The 20249-nt window shown below is 27.8% G+C and overlaps 1 protein-coding gene across 7 annotated transcripts in view; it reads right to left on the bottom strand.

Moving 5' to 3' along the window:
- Camta (Calmodulin-binding transcription activator) overlaps nucleotides 1-20249 on the bottom strand; it is a 307476-nt gene that overhangs the window by 92210 nt on the left and 195017 nt on the right. For all 7 annotated transcript variants that reach the window (XR_015808914.1, XR_015808915.1, XM_088181638.1 and 4 more), the window contains one exon: nucleotides 13632-13699. Coding sequence is in view for 5 of the 7 variants with exons in the window: in XM_088181638.1 (XP_088037764.1) it covers nucleotides 13632-13699 (68 nt within the window). In the remaining 2 variants the exon portion in view is untranslated. The remainder of the gene's footprint in view (nucleotides 1-13631; nucleotides 13700-20249) is intronic.

Below are 20249 nucleotides of genomic sequence, written 5' to 3'. Positions count from 1 at the left end.
TCTTGTATGGAGGGTGGCATGGCTATAATACAGGAACGCGGATAATTAAAAACCACTTTCTCTGAGATTTTTGTAGATACTTTCTCTAAGATCCTTCAAAAACTTTCTTCAACTCTAGCCCACAAAGTTTTTAAATTGACAAATTTAAACGTAAATAAAAACTAACGTTGCTATTTTAATTGTTGCATACAAAAAATAATCTTATCTTAAAAAACACCACTGACATAAAGGCTAAGACACTAAAACTAAATTTATAAAGGTCGTGCGGTAAATTAAACTACATTAGTACAAAATCAGTTAACAAGCCTTTAAAAAAACCAAGCGAAATATTATTTAATTAGATGACCTGAAGACTTTATGAATAATATAAGATTAAACCATTATAATGTCTAAATATTTGATGTCATTAAAACGATAAAACCAAGTTTTGTGAGAAATAAAAATATTTTTTATTATTGGTAATTAAGAAATCGTTAAGTGGTGATTTTATTTCCGTACAATATGATTTAATTTTGCATATTTTTTTTTATAAGTTTATTTATCATACATTTACCCTAATATATAAATGGCAATTTACTTTACTACTTTTTAGAATAAGCGTAGACTTAAGTTTGTAAATATGTTAAAACTAATAAGATAAACGTGTTAAAACTAAAGTAGAATTAAGCGTGTATATATGGTAAAGCTAGGAAATATATTATATAATTATAAGATAAAAATAAGACTATAATATTATTGTACAAATAGACCGATTGCAATTTAATTAAAATATATTAAAAATATTTTTATATGCCGTGCTTATGAAATATAATATATGATTGTAATGGAACTGTAAAATATGAATGAAATTCATACACAAAATATGTATGAAATTCATACTTTTAATAGCGTAAACTATAGTAATATATCACAGTCGTTCAGTGAATGTGCTAAGTATAGTCAGGAGAAGATTTCGTTTAAGACGGGTATTAGCTGTAAAAGTTGTTCTTAGTTGCCAAAACTTTACCCCTCCATGCAACTTATCCGAAGGCTTAGTCACAAATCATTGAAGTTTGTATAACTCGATTGCTGTACGTCGTTAGTTTCAACGTTAAAATATTAAAAACTAAATATATTTTTATATGTAACAATATATGTAATAAATAAAAAATAAACATAATTTCGTGTAGAATTTTAATTTTGTCCTATCGCGATTGCACGGTTGCTAATTAAATATTTAACGACGAATTATTATTCGTTGGCCCTTGGAATTCCGCAAATGCCTCAGTTTAAGGCGAATTGTTTCCTTGGTAGCGTTTATCCGAAAGAATTATTTTAATACAACGTCACAATTTAGGCAAAGATCGTGAAATGCACGGTGGAGTACCGTATGATATTTTTACGTGTTTTATACGCGATGGCGTGACCGAAAAACTCAAATCGCTTATTGTGTATACTGAAAGTATATTGATACAAACACGGAAAAGCTAAAAAGTTATAAGGAAAAAATATTTTTGGTCGGAGTCGTATCGCGTATGACATAATTAAGAGCTTATTTTGAGCTGTAAAATATTGAGGAATTTGGTTAAATTTAATACGGGCAATTAAAACTAATAAAATGTTTAATTCTAATGATATCAGTGAGTTGGTAATATATTAATGCAATATAGGTTGTATAAAAAATAATTGCTTTATTTATTTAGGTTACATTTAAACGCTAGTTCTGGCATTTTTCTATGGAATGCTTGAAATAGCGATTAGATTAGATTTTGTCAATTAATTTAATTATTTATTCAGAAAAAAATTTGGAACTGATTATTACAAAATCTTATATTCATATTTAATATATTAAACATACTACATAAAAAATATATTCGTTAACATAATTCATAAAAAACAGAAAATTTTATCAAATAATTCTACTCTGTCAGTTATTTACTAGTTAAAAATACTGACGTATATTAAATGAACGTTTTTCTACGTTTCTTTTATCAATTGTGCATTTTTAATAACTTAAATTATAAGATAATAATTAGCAAGATTAAACAAATTAATTATTATAGAAATAGCTATGTATACTATAAATTCACTGATTCTAACAAAAAAAAATCTAATTTTTTTTATAAGCGCCCTATAAATACAGCGTTTATTTTAATTTAATTTTTTTTTAGAAATGACAGATTCTTACTTTGTAAAAATGTGTTATTTTACAAAAAAAATAAATAAGCGAAAGAAATATAACTACATGTTGGCCCCTCACTATCGTGAGGTACTGAATTTTGAAATAGTACAAATATATTTAATATGTAAACAAGAAGCTAATAAAAGTATTAATAAAAAAATATGATTTATTGCTAAATATTAAATATAAATTTCTAATTTAACTCAAAAACTCCCCTATCGCATTAATTTTTATAACACTTCCTTATTCTCGATGCCAAGGACAAATTCTTTTAAGCCCTCCCTACATTTAATTAAATTATACACCTAACGATCAAACTTAGCGCCCTCCCAAATCTCCTCCCGCCTACTTTTCTTTATTAAAAATATTCAAATAGTCCCCCAAATCCATTACGAGTTCCTTTTCGATGTTTAACGTTGACGCGCGTCAAATATTAGCATCGTCAAAGTGCTAGAAAAGAAAAATCTTACAAAAGGAAAAATCTCGCTGGACCCATACTCGAAAGGCACTCGACCAAAGTTTCCGAATTAAATATTTAAGAAGCCGCATTAACAGTTGCCAGGGACGGACCGGGGACCCTAAAACCAAATGGCTGGCCCAAAAGTGGCACGAGACAAAAAAAATAGCCCTTTACTGTGATTCTTACGATATTAATTAATTATTCAATGACGGAGGAAAATTATACAATGCTTAAAGTTAAGATAATCATGTGAATTAGTAATTATGAAAATATTATCATGGCTTATTTAATGAATAAAAACTCCTTAATTTAAATTGAGGCTTAGAAATATAACGTTATTAAATAACTAATACTCTAATGTAATAAATTTTAATGGCCTATATTCTTGATATAAGATTAAATAAAGGTAAAATTATTCTTAAGACAACTAAATTCATTCTAAAGGTTCAACCATTAAATTTCATTTAAATTAATTAATCATATATTTCAACTGTAACTGAAAATAATAGAAAATATATATCATTTGTTACTGAAATTCTATTAAGTCATTGTTTTTTGGCAACCGTTCACTATATACACGTTCTTGAAACCGCTTTGTAACTACTTTTAAAAATTTTTAAACTTCAGAACTCAGTGTCGATTTGAAAGGTTATTATTATCAATACAGATTTTAATTATTAGCTAGTAAAAATATATTTAAATGTATATATCATAAACCGCAATTAATGCCCAGTGCTATATAACAATAAATTATTTCTTTAAATATGTGAATTTAAATAAATACTTTGTTCCATAAAAACGAATTGCTTGTGCATTAAAGTAAGGTAAATCTTCAAATTTTTTTTTCAGAAAATATTTATAAGGCTTACTGTTCTGATCCTGCCGCTCGCTTGAACCTAATCTGTCCAACAGTACAATTATTTTATATATGGCTCATTTAAATTGTCCTTATTATTGACCTAACAACCAAATATAATCTCATGTATTATTAGCAAACTAAATTTTAATTTATATTAATAATAAATTAAATAAAGAACTGGTAAGTGTGGTGAATATGATTAAAAATATAATTCTTATTCTAAATTTTAAGGGCAATTCAACTATTTTTTAAATTTCTCAACATGTAAAAATATGCTGTGGAGTTAAATTTTGCAATCAACTATATTTCTTTTATTTCTAAAATAGTAAAAATCACTGCTGCATATTTATTAAAAAAAATATTATACACGTGTTATATGAATCAACAAAATTGTCTATAAAAAGAGCTTTCCTAATGAGCTAAGTGTAGTTTATATGATCACTTTAATATATTATGAATAAAAAAACATCGTAAAAGGCACTGTTTTACTGCCGCAAGTGAAAACATACACCACAAATGATATAAATAGACCAATGCCCTCCAAAGCTTCCAAAATATACTCTTTACGATAGGTTTCCCGGAACTCTCAAATTTATAAATCGCTTCGTCACTTAAAAAAATACTAAGTACTTTTCAAAAATAACAAATAAATAATACCTTTAAAATTTTTATTGTTATGATTTTAACATATAGCTTAATGCGATCAATAAATCTTAGAACGAGTTTCTAACTGAGTAGTTTTAAATAGTCTAATTTAGATACTATTTGCCTATTTAATTTAAATTATAATGTATATTTTTTATTTATTTAAAACAATAATATAATAAAGATCAACCCTTACACGCTTAAGCTTTTCCTTATAAGAATAAATGTGCCACTTCCGTATGAACATCATTATTAGAAACTATGTTGTATTCTTATAAATTTACGCGAGTCATTTATTAAAGTCTTTGCAACTGTATTTATAATTTATTTTAAATATTAAAAAAGTTTTTTGATTTCTGGAAAGAAAAAACCATGGTTCCGGTCGAGCCTGAATAAATTTTGGTTAAACAGGGGCCCACGAATAAGGGTAGTAAAACGAGGGGGGCGTAATAAAAATTTACGATCAAATTTATGAGCTCACTTGGACAAATACGGACGCCCGTCGTCTTTTTTACTACGAAAATGTGCTCTATTTGGATATTAATCGAAAAAACCCGGCGATCAAAGCTTTGATGTATTTTTTGCCGGCTGATCCCCGATTCTATGTCGGGGGCACCAACTACTCGAGGATTACATATATTCTGGCATTGACAAAATCAATGTATGCAGAATTACAACACGGACAATACTAAAAAAATAAATGGATAGAAATAAATATGTTAATAATGGTTTCAGATTTGATCAAATGTATTTACTAGTTTTTTAGTTAAAAGATATATTGCTAGTAGATCTATCTACAAATAGTGACAACATTAAATAAACAGATTTTTAGACATTTTTCTTTTAAAACATATTTTGATTATTTTTTTAATTTAGAATAATACTTCTTAAATTAAATTATATTTTATATATATGATAAACTATATTTAGCATAGGTAATAAATAAAAATAAAAATTGGTTAATATAAACTACTTTTATGTACTTAAAGTTAATTTTTACACGGGTACGATATGAGTTAAGAATAGCTTTCATAAAAGTCAACATTATTTTCTATTTGAATTACAATTTATTACCGCGTAATAATAATAATGCTAGAATATTTTAGGTTTTATATTTTCATAAAATATGATTAACCGCCTTCTCCGAATTTGTTCCGACCTTTGGATACGTAATTGCGTAAAAGCGCGTTATATTTAAGAAAAATTAATGTATTCTTGCAAGTTTTCGGCTGGTATACTGAAAAAAAAGCAGAGCGCTAATAAACGAACATGATAACTAATTATGCTCAGGCAAGGCGAATCAGGAATTATTAAAAAGGGTACGGAGGGTTAATAAGAAGCGTTAACCCTCTATATTCGCGTTGGAGTGCTCCTCCTTGTTTATGAATGAATTATATTTTTATATAACGTATGACTTTTAGAATATTATACAAATCTGTAATATTTTGATCGAAAACTAATATAAGAAAAGTATATCATTTGATCTTGATTAAAAACTTTTAAATCTAATATTAACATTATGCTACATAATTGTGTATCTGTTAAACTATAGTAAATGTGTATATTTCCTAGGTTTTCGGCTCTTATATATACATATGTATAAATGGCAAAAAATATACGCGCCGGAGAATTTTTTTCCCGTCGCAAGATATCACAATATTATTTTTCCTCCAAAGAAAATTGAGGAGAGGAAAATTCGGGGCCTTAAAGCGAGCGTGAAATTTTTGCAGCCGGGATAATAGCGATAAGGGGTACAAGAGAATGGCGAAAAACCGAAAATTGCTCCGCTAATGAAGAGACAAATAGGCCAAAGTCAAAATAGAAACGGGTTATTTGGAAAAAATTTGAAATAACAAAAAATATTTTTAGGGTGACGTTGTTCAATATGGATACTAGACTTTATACTTTTAACATTAATCTTTCTCTTCATTAATTACAGATTTCTCTTAAATATTTTGAAATCTATTTTTTTCAAAAAAAAATAGTTTTGAATCTGAAAATTGAATCCCACTTAATTTTATGGTAAGTATTATTATATTTATTAAACTCTTATTTAGTAATATTTATTTATATATTTTAAGTTTTACAAGAAACATTAAAAACTGTGTGTGAAAGTCTTGTATAAAATATTATACGTAGCGTGAAACTGATCGATGTATAGTTGCTAATATTGATAATTATGTAAGTGATAATAAATATTAATAAAAATATGATAGAGGAACTACAACTTGTTTGTAATACCGGTATAAAAAAATATATAAAAAAAATAATACCGGTATTACAAACAAAAAAATTTAAAGTTTCTAATATGAACCAGCAACTTTAAAACAAGGGACGATGAGCTTTAGTAATTTCGCATTGTCTTCTATGTAAATAATAACCCTTTGTAGTTCAAGTTTTAGTTCCAAGCCATTTAGAATAAAAAATTTAAGTATCAATAAATATAATAAAAAAATATATTTCTTCTGTATTATATCAAATGAAATAAGTATTAATTGTGCAAAAATTATTATTTTACCTTTAGAAGGTAAATTATATATTTATAATATAAATAATATTACATAAATTAAAAAAAAATTACATTTATTCATTTATATATTACTATAATTAAATATATTTTTTTTATATATGAAAGAAATTTATTAAAAATTATTTTATGAAATGTGCTTATATCAATCTTTATTATTTGTAAGAATTGTTTTATTTATTTATTTTTTTATTATGTTAAATAGAGATAATCATGTGATAAATTAAATATTTTAATTTTACGCTATTCTTTTTTTATAATATAATATATAAGATATAATGTTGAATAACTTGAGAAAAAATATCCAGACGTTATGGACATGGAGCTGCCAGTGAAAAACAGATGTTGAACAAAGGACTCCAAAGGGTTAATGGATGACGATCAAAAGTTTTTACTATAAGCAACAGTTTGATGTAATTTAAAATAATTCTATTTATTAGTATATTGCCATAAATATATTAATGTCTAAAAATAAATAAATAAAATATATATGTTGTATTCTTTTCAAATATGCTTCGTACAAGGTATGCCAAAAAAATTAACTAATTTGTAAATGCTTATATCTCATGAAATGTTAATGGTATAAAAAAGGAAAACATTTATTATGAGTTGTGTGAACTCATTTTTTATTTTAAAATTTTTGCCAGCGTGAAAAATACACCATTCTCTTGCGCCTAGAATATTTCACTTTTATTGCCAAATTTTAGGCGCGTTCATACCAATTACCGTAATATAAATAATTTTACCATCGGATAGGCGGATGAGTTTTAAGCTTATCCGGACCATCTTGAAATATAGAGCCTTCAACGCCATTTTAATTCGGCCCGTTTTACGATGGTTGCTTTACGCCGACGCCGGCTTAAAACACATGAGTTATTTTTACGAGAATTTTTACTGTTCATAAAATGGCAGATGTACAAATTGTGTCCTCTTCGCGGCCAAAAAGCCGGAGGATAGATAACTAAGGCACTCCGAGAGCGCTAGAGCTTTCGAGAACACTGTTTATAACCCAAGATGGATAATTATAAAATATAATATACAAAATGACCTATTATTATTACAATGTAAGTTGATCGTTAAATAAACGTATTTTTTAATATAGTGTATTAAGATGAATACTTTCCATATCAAACAATTATTTATTGTGTCAACCATTCGACTTTATTCGATATTATTATTTCTTTACACTTTGAAAGACGTTAAATATTGTGTGCTGACAAATATATAGAATAATAATTACTTTCTAAATTTACAATAATCCAGTAGATTTCACATCTATTTAACTATTTACGATGTTTTGATCTCACGATATCCCCTCAAAATTAGGATTAATAAATCTAGTTTAAATTTATAAATCCCAAATGTAATCTAAAGGAAGTTTTGACCAATACTTCTATGAATAGGTTAATTGTTAAACCATGAGTTGACAGTTATTATAAAAAGATAATTATTCAAGCAAATTATGTTACTTACATTAAAATAATTTAATAGGAAAGGTTTTAATGTTATACTCATTTTTAAAACGCCTAGACTAAAATATGATTTACTTTTGCTTGATTTTATTCACGCCTAATTTTCGTGATGATGATATGAATGTTTTATTACATTGGACGTGAATAATCGAAGGACCGGAAAGGATCGATGTACTTTTATTGATTACAGAGCGTCGAAGTACAAGGGAATTTAAGGCTCTGTATTTATGCTTGAATCGTAGATAAAATTGGCAAATACAACTGTTTTCATATTACATATAGTCATATTTCACACAAATTTTAAATTATGTGAAAAGCCCCCATACATTTTTGCAATCTGCCGATTTCTACAAGAAGCGGTTTCAAACTATCTGATTACAAATGTAGTTTTAAAACTACTAAAGCAAAGATGAGAACAATTAGAGTAATTGAGAAAATCATACACAATTTTTAAGCTATTTAAACACTGCAGATTTAAAAGCTTTCAGGAAAGCATAGATATTTTTAAGCATCTGGCACGGACTCAACCATTTTATGTAGCGGTTGTAAAACATTTTAAATATTCGCACCAATTAAATTTTTAACAAAAAAATGATTCATAAAAATTCTCGAGACGTAACACTAATTGTGTCGCACGAAAATACATACTTTTATGACTAAAAACTTTTATATAATATTTATAATAAAAAGATAAGATCCAAACCAAATCATTTGAATTTGTAAATCATGATTAAAATGGAACATTGATCTTCTCCCTTTCCCTCAGTCGTATATTTACTTGCTTTAGAACTTATATTTTGAATATTGCTACGCAAAAGCTTAGGCTGTACTCGAATAAAGTAGAACGAAGGCTAATAGATCAAGAAAGTTCATAAAAGCAGCTGCTTTCTCTTCGATCGCCTGATCTAAAATCGCCAAGAGTTTAATTTAACTTTCGAGACTACTTAATGACCAGCGACGACGCAGCGTCACGGCAACAAGCTGTAATTTATCTCTTAAATTTAATTAAAAGTAATTTAAAAACCTTTGTAACTAAAACAAAAAATTGCGTCCCAAGCTCTTGAGACCACTATTATTATTGATATTTTGACAGTGAATAAAGCAAGCAAAACCAGTTAAATAATATACAACAACGTTGCAAAGTTTTATTGGATTCATACGTTTCTTAAGAGTAGCTTTAACATTATAACTATATTTTTACATTCTTTAATTTTCTGAATGGTAAACGAATATATTTAATGGCAATAAATAGCTATTAGTGTCTTATACAATAAATTTTACAAAAATATAAAATTGTGTATAATACGTATACGTGTTTCTACATTGAATAAAATATACGTGAATATTTTATTTTTTTACATTTCGTTTCATTGTACGGTTACTGCGTAGTACACGAGTTTCTATCGGTCTCGCGAGAAACGTCACACGAGCCGTTTCAATATTTTCAACCAAAACGTCACGACAATATCGGGTCGTTTTTTTCAGTTCATATTTTTTTTACAATTCCACAAAAACACATATAGAGGTATAAATAAACAACAAGGCCCGCTTAATTTTAACGTATTAGTTGCCATTAGTCATGTGCGAGACTTTTGTCATATTTCACGTTGTACTTCATAATCTCTGGTTTTGGTTTAATTACGTTGGGCAATATAATTTTTTTCAGAAAGAGACGATAATAAATACGCGGACATACATAAAGTCGGTGCGGATTAGAATCTCGCGTATTATTCGCGGACCCTTTTAATTTACGAGGTTTAATATCCATTAGTAGCGTGACCTTTGCGTTTAGTAAGCTTTCGAACAATGTGCGAGTGTGTGACCTTTTTTGGAGGCTCGATTTTCGAAAGCGTATCGAAAGCTTGTGGAAATTATTGGAAAACGATAAAAAGCATATTGTGTAATATAATTATTTTTATAAAAATATTTTTACATAATGCCGATAATCATATTATTAGTAATGCTAAGCATAATATAAAAACATAAATTCGTTATGCTATTAATATAATAAGAGAGTTAACCTTCACACTTTTTGTGATAATTTTATAGGTAATCGTTAAAAATTCAATGGATAAATATGATTATTTTATATATATACATTTATACGTATCCATCTGAACGAAAATCCTTGATCCCCACTTCCGACGTATGTTAGCAAAATTATTACATCGTGCTTCGACTGCAAAAGGATCCCAAAAGATCCTTTGTAGTTGTTTTTATCATCCCTCACTTCTAGCTTCCGCCGGATAACGCGAAATTTCTATGTTAACGTAGCACATTACCAACGACCATTATGATGTCTTATTCGTAGGAAAAGGGAGTTTTCGCCAACTTTTTATAATATAAAATTTCAGATCAGTTATAAACGATGATTTATGGTCATCAACCAACCTTCTGAAAATAAATCTGATATAAAAGTTTTGACAGCAAGATTTTTTATGAATTAGTGTGAACTAATTTTAAGAACAGTGCCGAAATTGTGCCGGATAAAATCAATGTTGAGCAAAACAGATAACGATAGTAATATTGAAGTATGGCCGTCGACGGTTTTAGCCTAAACGAAGGCCAAACATCGCCCCTTTTTTCGCCAGTTTCCGGAAGACGTCCACCGAAATAGATTGTTAAATATTACCGAGTGTGGTTGTGTAAGAAAATAAATTGCTACGCTTCCAAACCATTAACTATTACGAATCGTTTATATTTTAAAATATTTAATAATATGGTCATATAAAAAAATAAGAGTAAACGAAACGTATATAAAATACAAGATTTGAGTGAGGTTTTTTTATTAAATTCACATAAAATACCTCAAGCATATAATTATGTAATTGGAGAGAGTATTTACGAATAACATGATACCTAAAAAACAACGATACTTTAAATTCCGTAAATATATAAAAAAAAAAACACCAGAAAAAACTATAAATGTTAACTTTAGGTTCAAATTAATATGATTTACTACAATTTTTTTTAAATAATTTATAAAAATTATATATGATTAACTTCAATATCGACATTCAAAGTGTATGATTTTTAATGAGCTTTTATATTTATATTGGTCTTGATTAGATTTATGCAAAAAGTGGCTAGTCAGAAGTATTTTAGGCTGGTCAAAATATCTATTCAAATCTTTTGCGAATTTCTCAAAGTACGTGTCTCTCGTAATAAGCTTTATTTATAAAAATATTTTAATTGCAATGGGATTCGAAGTAAAAAAATATTGCAAATGGTCATCTATTAATGCTGATCTCAATTTTTAATTTTATGTACTTCATATTTTATTCTATATTATATTTCCCAAATGAAATAAATATCTCACACAATTTTCAAGACTCAAAATTTTCCGGCTAATATTCTATTTCGCAAGACTAATTTAAAGATTAAGTTAATAGTGAGAGCGGTGTGTCGAAAAGGGACAGTCCGAAAGTATTATTACACAATGTTAGTTTTATGACACATTTTTTTTCGGCATCCTCAAAAAAAAATTTAAATGCAAATATTTGCAAAAAATACACACAGCAAAGTCGGGGGACGGCTGTACACAAAAAAAAACATTTGAGTCTATGTTATTATTTACGGTCAATGATTTATGATCGTTAGTCTTGCTCGCTATCCATTGGCCGATGGTTAGCCCGCTAGCAAGAGATGTGAACAGATTTTTTTAAATATTTCATGCAATTTTCATATCAAATACACACAATACAATTTTGATTATATAATTAATATTTATTATTGATTTAGAAGTAACAAAAAATATTTATTCTTTAATTTTGCAAAATTAAAAGAGCAAATTCTGCATGTACTATTAGCTAATTCATAAATAAAAGATCATACAAATTTTATTCAAAATATTACGATGTTTTAAAGTTTATTCAAAAATTCTTTATAAATCACCAACATGACTAATTGTTGTGTGGTAAAGCAAATCCGGATGTTCGGCTTTTATTTCTAATAAAAAAGTCACGGAACTGACGATAGTGAAGTTCACCGTTGACAGAACTAGTTCAATAATATATTTTTCATAATAATAAAATACAATAAATAATCAGAGGCTAAACAAATCTTTCGAAATTATTTACTATGCTATTAAATTGGCTATTGATGTTACTCACAATGTGCTCAACATTTGTAACAACTGTTCTCACTGAATTCCAAATAAATGTATATGAAGCTGCAACAATTATACACGACTTTATTAATTTACAATTGATAAATTTAACTGTCTATTAAATGAACAACTCTTGAACTGACTTTAATTTAAGCTTTATTTAATTTTCGCAAAAAATCCGTTTTAAGCTATTGTGATTGTTGCTTTTTGTAAGTAGTGAGTATACATTTGAGTGCTTAGTCTAATAATTACAACATATATTGTATTCTTTAAATATAGACATTACACCACGGCATTATAAACATAATACTTTGCCATCTAATTCGACAACAAAACTCTGCTTCATAAGCACGACATTCAAAGTTCACTAGTCTCTTATTGTCTGGCTTTGACAGTGACAATACGAGTGTCCACGGGTATTTAAATGAAAACAAAATATCGAAAACATCTTTACAAAGGGCACTAAATTATAACTGCGTAACATCACAGCGGAATGCAAAGCAATAGGAACACCACATAGCTTCTCAATTATATTGGCTGTTCTGTTATAGCGCATACTATAAAATTCTAAAGAGTTAAATATGAACTATATTCCTAACTCACGGGCTGAATTATTTTCCGACCCCTGGTCTGATCGTATGTATGCATCATCTAGTGTTTTCCTAACTTTGTTTAAATAATAAATACCAGCATGTTAGGTCAGTGGTGTAAGTTAATGACTAATTTCTAAAAATCTCATATTCTTATATGTAATTCAATTTTGAACAACCATTCTTGAGTGAAATTAAAATTGTGTTTTAAAAATAAATATATCTGCGTATCCAACATTTATTCTAGTCAAAAGTCAAATTCTAAAAAAATAATTAATATTTACGTTGACATGTCTGTAACACAAGGACAAAATAAATCGAAAGAACGGACCTCAAATTTGCTTTTGGAGTGCACAAATATAGATTTTTTTTAATGAATCTGTTTTAAAATAAGTTATCTAATTACGGAAGTATAGTCTAAAACAGCTCTGTACAAATAAATGTATGCATAAATTTAAAGAAATTCTTAAAGGTCACAAAACTTCAAACCCCATAAAAATTTATTAGGTGTGCCTAAAGAGATTTAGCTTTTGTTTTATTCAGAAATTTTATAAACTTTCACAGTACCACTTCTGGGAGATATTTCCATGAAAAGCCAACAAGTACGCAACAAAGCATTTAATGAATTATATAATAAGTAACCGCAAACAGTCGCTTAATACAACGACTAGTTACTAAATCATACCTAATCTGCGTATTTGCGCTTCTCAATCAATTATTTGTAATATATGCAAATCTCGGATATATCTCGCAATCGCTCTATTATTACACAACAGGGATGCCATATATGTATTAAATGTTAATCTTACCTTATCTTCACCTCCTTTGACTGCCATTCCGTGTGTCTGTCGAAGCTTATGAGGATAGCCGCAATTTCCTGCAACAAAAAACATAACATGCTTAGAATTGGGCACATTTTTGTTCGAGGTAGCTTTTTGTGTTATGGCTTCGTGAGGAATTTGCACTTGACCAACGTTTTGCATGCTGTTTTGCATCATGACTATGGTAAAAACGGGCATGCCGAGGAAGTATGCGACCTGCGGTGTGGTAAAGGAATCCAACACGTTTCGCATGTCCCAGTATTCGAGCTCCAGGGGCAGTTAACATGGCAAAATGCATGTTCTTCCAGTAAAGCGAATAAAGTACCTACTGCCTGCGTTATTATTTCGTAGTGATGTAAAGCTTCGTGTTACAATGTTAGTGTTGAATACGTAACTGGGCGAATGAGGAGAAAAAATAAAGTTCGAATACGTAATGAGAGACGTATCTGATCGCATTGAGTTATTTTCGTATTGGTGTGGTTTGGGGTGGTTTGTAACCATGCGATAGATATTATTTTTAAACTAAAAAATATTTTACCAAACAATTATTAGTAAATGCATTGTTCATTTACATATGCTCACTGTATAAAATAATGTTGCTGTACTCTGATATATTTAGGGTATATATAAAAAAAAATTTTGATTTATAAAAATAAATTATTTGCTAAGTTTATTTATATACTTCATATAAATAAATCAATGTAATAAAATTTAAATAAGCTACACTCTTAGCTAAAATAATAATAACACATTGCTTTTACAATCACCACAAGAATATTGTCACTGAAGATTATAGCTAAAATTTACATTCGTGGTTAAAATTACAGAAATACATATACGTGAATGAAGTGAATTTTGTCTATGATTTTTTGTTGAATACATCCAAATATTCTCTGTGATCTTCTCTATGAGATCCTAATATGTATAACATAGCGAAATTTTAATAAAATCTAGGAAAGCCTAATTTGTGATGATCGATTGAAACTAAAATTATATTGAATAATAATTACGAATTCTAATAAAAACTAAAAACACTTGGGTGCATTTGGCATTCGAACCCAGACCTTTTGAGTCAATAGCCAATGACTTATACAACTTGCTTATCGTACTAGTCAATAATTAACATAATAAACTTGCTACGAACCTTTTTTTAACACTATCTCCTAGTCGCAAAAAATATCACTTGTAAGAACTATCAAATGACGTGTCAATATTTTATACATTTAATTATAAATAATAACAATTGAATAATATTCGTGTATTATAAATTTTGTTTTAAACAAAACAACAGTGATTTTTCAAATATAAAAATTAAAACATCTGCCTAAACTATAAATTCATATTTTTTAATTTGTACTATTTAATGGCCAAAATCACGTGGAAATATTTTTTTTATATTTTAACTTATAATTGATAATAATTATATAATATTCATAAATTATAATTTTGTAACAAAAAGTAGTGATTTTTAAATGTAAAAATAGAAAACATCTACCTAAATTATAATATATTTTATTTTTAATTTAGGTTTATTATTACTTAAAATCAATTTATATTTAAAACTATTGCTATAAAAGTTTAAGCGATTTTACAATTTTTTTAAATATAATATTATACATACCTAAAAAAAACTGTGGGAAAGTTATATTAAAACTAAAATAAGAGTGTTTTTTGATAAAAATTAAATACTAACTGATTACCTTATTTTTGCTGTTTTCGTTTTACTGTTAGGACTACCCATAATATTTTTTATCTCTTGAATATGCATAAAACTGTCGTTTTAGTGGCGTTTGTACAAGGAACGAAATATAATAGAACACAAGCTGTATAAATAGCAAGTAACGCTAAAACGGAATCTATTTTGCCGACATGTATAAGGAAATATTATGCATTTTTAAAGGTTAAATTTAAGTGCAATTCAAGACGTGTACTCAAAAATATTATCTCCAAGCAAGCAGGTAGCAAAATAGCAAAACCACAATTTCATTGTTGGCAAGCTTATTCAATCTTAAATAAAGCACCTTAAATAGTCAAATAAAATATTTAATCATGCAGATCAAGGAAAGAAAATAGATTCATTGATTTCCTTTCCATTTCTTTTTTTTTGTATTTAAGCTACAATACTTTTACATAAAATCGCCTTCATCAGGACTTCCATTCCAACTTTTATTCGGATTTTTAATACACAATTTACTTTTTTTGATATAAAATAATAATTTTGATTTATCACATTTAAAAAAAATGTTTTTCATCCTAATAAGATGAAAAATAATATGTAGTTATTTTAAAATCAGACGAAAAAATCATATTTTACGTGATGTAAGATATTTTTAATATTTTAATGACACTTAATATCTCAAATGATACTAAAATAAAAATAATAAATTGAAATCTATTCAATTACTGTATTTTTATCATTTATCTATATTTTACGTTAGTCTATTGCGTTACAAAGGAGCAAATCAGTACTAACTGGATATATAGCGGTAAAACCACTAGACAAAATCTAGGAATGATATTTATATAATAAATTATAAATTATTATAAATATTTTGATTCACAATCAATATATGACGATTTTTATATATAAATAAAAATTAGAGTATGAAGCGAGTACTCGAACCTATGACCCCTGAATTATCAGTCAAGACCTTACGGTCTACGCTATTACAATCTAACGGACTTTTTTCGAACACTGTTTGTCGCAACTCTTGTTGAATATTTCTCTAGAAAGGTAAAACATATTTTTTCACTGCTATATACGAGTAAATATTAAAACTGTAAACATTGCAGCATTCATACTAATGTATGAAAAAATATAAAACATATTTAAACGGAATTTACGAAAAAGTATGATGGCGTTTTTAAAATGCAGAAATATCTTGTATTTAAACGACATAAATATTTTTAATTATTTAGTGTTCATATATTATATCGTTAAATGGATTAACTGAGAAAAAAAGTTAAGCGAATAAAATCTGCTTGGGCGAGAAGTCTAGTCAATAAGAACATCTCGTATTTTTTAACGGTAACTCTGTCAACAGGTATTTCTACGGTTTAAATATCTTAAAAATAACAAGTATTTTCATGTCCATTTTAATTATATAAATTAAAAGAAACACATTCAAGTGTATCAAAAAACAATACCATAAGACCTCTTAAAGACTGCAAAGCGGTTAACTTGTAATTTTCACTCTAATTAACATTGCCATGACCATGTTTAGTAAAGTTCTTACGGTGATTAGCTTATAAAACCATGCGTTGAGTAAGCTAATGGTTTCATAAGATCATGCCTGCTTTTATCTACTATATACATATAGATAGAGTTCAGTAATTTAGTTCACATCGTCCTTAATGATGATAAAAAAGTTTATATAAGCAATTACACTTTAAAAAAATTATAATGCTTTTTATATTTTTTTGAATTGCCTTCAGTAGATGTTTTATATAATCCTACTCTACGCAACATCACATTATGATACCGTGCACTCGCAACGCTCTCTTTGTTTTAAATAGTTAAACTAATTTTAATGACTGAAATTCATATCACACATTAAAAAACAATTTTCAAAAGCTCGCATAACCCAATTCACACGTCATATCCATTCCATTCTCATGCGCAGAAACAAAAGTTTTCCAACGACCGCCACTACTTTCACCTGCTTCCTAATCGACATTCTTTCCGGCATGAAGGCAGGCAGGTAGATAAGGGTGCAGTCGTAAAAAAGAATCTTCTTTCGGCGTGTGTGTCATGTCATAACGTCGTACTGCCACTGTGTATCGGCACATTCCTCGAAAGCGTAAGTGGCTTTCGCAATCTTCGCCGACGGCTTTCGCGCGACTTTAACGCTGAAAGCTTTATCGGCGGCCCACTTCTCGCCTTTATGCCCGCACCGTCATAACAATAATTCGCAATAACATTCCCCGGCATTGTTATTGTATGTCATCTCTCGCACTACGTGTGTCTGTTTGTTCGTTTACGCGTATATAATAATCGGATTTTACGCGCGAGTGCAATTCCGGCCGTTGGACGTGGCAGTTAACGTGCGCGACAGTTAATTAAACTTAATATATAATATAGTGTAATTAGCGAAAGTTTTGGGAAGCTTTCAGAGCAAGTGAACGTATGGTTTTGTTGTGTTTTATATCTGGCGCAGAAGGGACGTACATACATTAGAGGAGAGGATAACAAGAGAAATGTTTACTTTTACGGTCACTATTCGTAGATTACATGTTAACTCATGTTAACTAATTTATTTAACATATTTAATAGTGTTGCACAATAATTAAAATGGGGCAATATTATACTATTTCAAATTATTTTTTTTGTATTTATACTTAATATATTTCTTAATCTAGATAATAAACCTATTTTTCTACTATTTTTTTTTAATATGTAATTACAATGTTTTTTAAAATTTAATTTTGTATCAACAATTACTCCTAAATATTTTATATTATCCACTATTTCTATACTAGAGTTATTTATTACTATTTTGCTACTATTATCTAAAACATTTTTATAATTAATAAACATACATTTAGTTTTATTCTCATTTAATTTAAGTACATTATTCTTTAACCATATTTCTAATATACTTAATTCATTATTTAAATTATTTAAAATTTCTTTAATGTTATCACCTATGCAATACATTAATGTGTCATCCGCAAATAGATGAATTTTACATTTTTTCACGTTATTAACTATATCATTATTATACAAAACAAATAACAATGGTCCCAATTTAGACCCTTGTGGTACTCCATAAGACACTAATTTCTCTTCAGAATATACATTATTTATTTTAACTTTTTGTTTTCTTTTATATAAGTAATTATTAAACCATCTTAAAACTATATCACTTATACCTATACTCTCCAATTTCTTTAACATTATTTTAATATTAAGGTTTGGTATTGTCATAGTCATCGATTTTAAATTTTAGTGGATTAATATGTTCTTGTATTAAATTTATATATTTTTTTCGGTTTGGTTATGGCCATTTTCTTTAATTTTTGGTATCAGAAATTCTGCTTCAAAATTTTTCATGTACAATTGTTATCACTTTTATTTAACTAGGAGCTAAGAAAATAATAATAACTGAGTTAACTCCAAACCTGCAAGCTTATGTTATTACCAGTTTAATTACTTGTTTATATAGTAAACAATTGTTTACTTGTTAATGCGCTTTTCCTGTTAAATATCTGTTTAAGAGCCGCAATTAAAGTTAGCCTTCTAGATCAGAATTCCGGAATATGTATCTCTAAACCTAGATATTTTCCCATCTATTTTAATTTTCCTTAAAATAAGTTTTCTCGTTTATTTCTTAAAGACAATACATATATACTAATCGTATATGTGGCAGTGAGCAATGAGAAAAGAACTTCGTAATTATTAGTTTAAAAACCACTAATCCTCCAAGGTTTTTGATAAAAAAAACCATACGCGATACAAAAATAAGCATACACAATATAATTAATAAATATCGTTTTTTCTTTAAAAGGTATTATCTTAAAAAAGCAACGGAAAGATCATTGTTACAAAAAAAATTTATTCAAATTATTTCTTGCTAATAAAAAAAATATGCTAGTAAAAGTATAAATGATCGCTGATAATCTACATAATTTTTATTTCAACAAAATAAATTATATATTATTTTACTTATACATATAGTAAAAAATATTCTTTATTACCGCAATAAATAATATTTTTTAAATATTTTTAAGTTATTTATAATGCTTAAATCATATTAAAATACAATTTATTTTTACATATTTCAATAAAATATACGGCAATAAAAATGTAATAACTTTAACCTAATCTTTTAATTAACATTAGGATAAATATAAAAGTGTAATATGTAAACATGGAAAAAATATTGCGTACATGTTTGAATATAATTTGATCCATATCTTGATTCATACATTTAGTGTTTTTGGAATGTATAATATGTAAAAACCCACTTTATTGCATTTATATTTATACTAACTCAGTTTTAAAATATATAAAAGAAAATGTACATATGTTCATTATACTGCACTATACTCCTAACTGCAAGTGTAACCAGTGAAACTTTAATAATATAGTATGAATGATTAATTGTTACTGTCAACGAGTTGGCACATCTGTCTGCACCCTATTGTGTAAATATTTAATCCCTTTACACGACTATAATACATTTCAACTCACCCTTTACCCTTTTACTATATCTGTCTATATAACACAATTAAATTGAATAACTTAATTTGAAAGTTGAACTTTATTTATATAATATATCTACATATCTCACTTTTAAATGACATTAAAGTAGATAAAAATCAGTATTATTTTTTTTTTCACAGCCAATAAACAAGTCGATTCACGGGGGTGAGTTCGATCAGCGCTGACTTTTGGAAAATGCATAAGACCTCTGCACACACACCCAGGGGTGACAAACTGTCGGGCCGTGCCGATACCGCCGGGAATGTCGCCACTTTAAATATTAAAGTGACCGGCGGCCTTTCCTAACCGGCAAGTTTATTCTTCGTTCGCCACATGCGATGTTTATGATTCCATTATTGGGCGCAAATGGCGGCTTTAAATGCATTTTGCAGATGCACTGT

Source organism: Plectrocnemia conspersa, unplaced genomic scaffold (genome assembly GCF_051122295.1).
Source record: "Plectrocnemia conspersa isolate PC_06_02 unplaced genomic scaffold, ASM5112229v1 ptg000002l, whole genome shotgun sequence".
In the NCBI taxonomy this organism is placed as follows: Eukaryota; Metazoa; Arthropoda; class Insecta; order Trichoptera; family Polycentropodidae; genus Plectrocnemia; species Plectrocnemia conspersa.
Note: the sequence above shows the minus strand (reverse complement) of the source record. Positions and strands in the feature narration are given on the sequence as shown.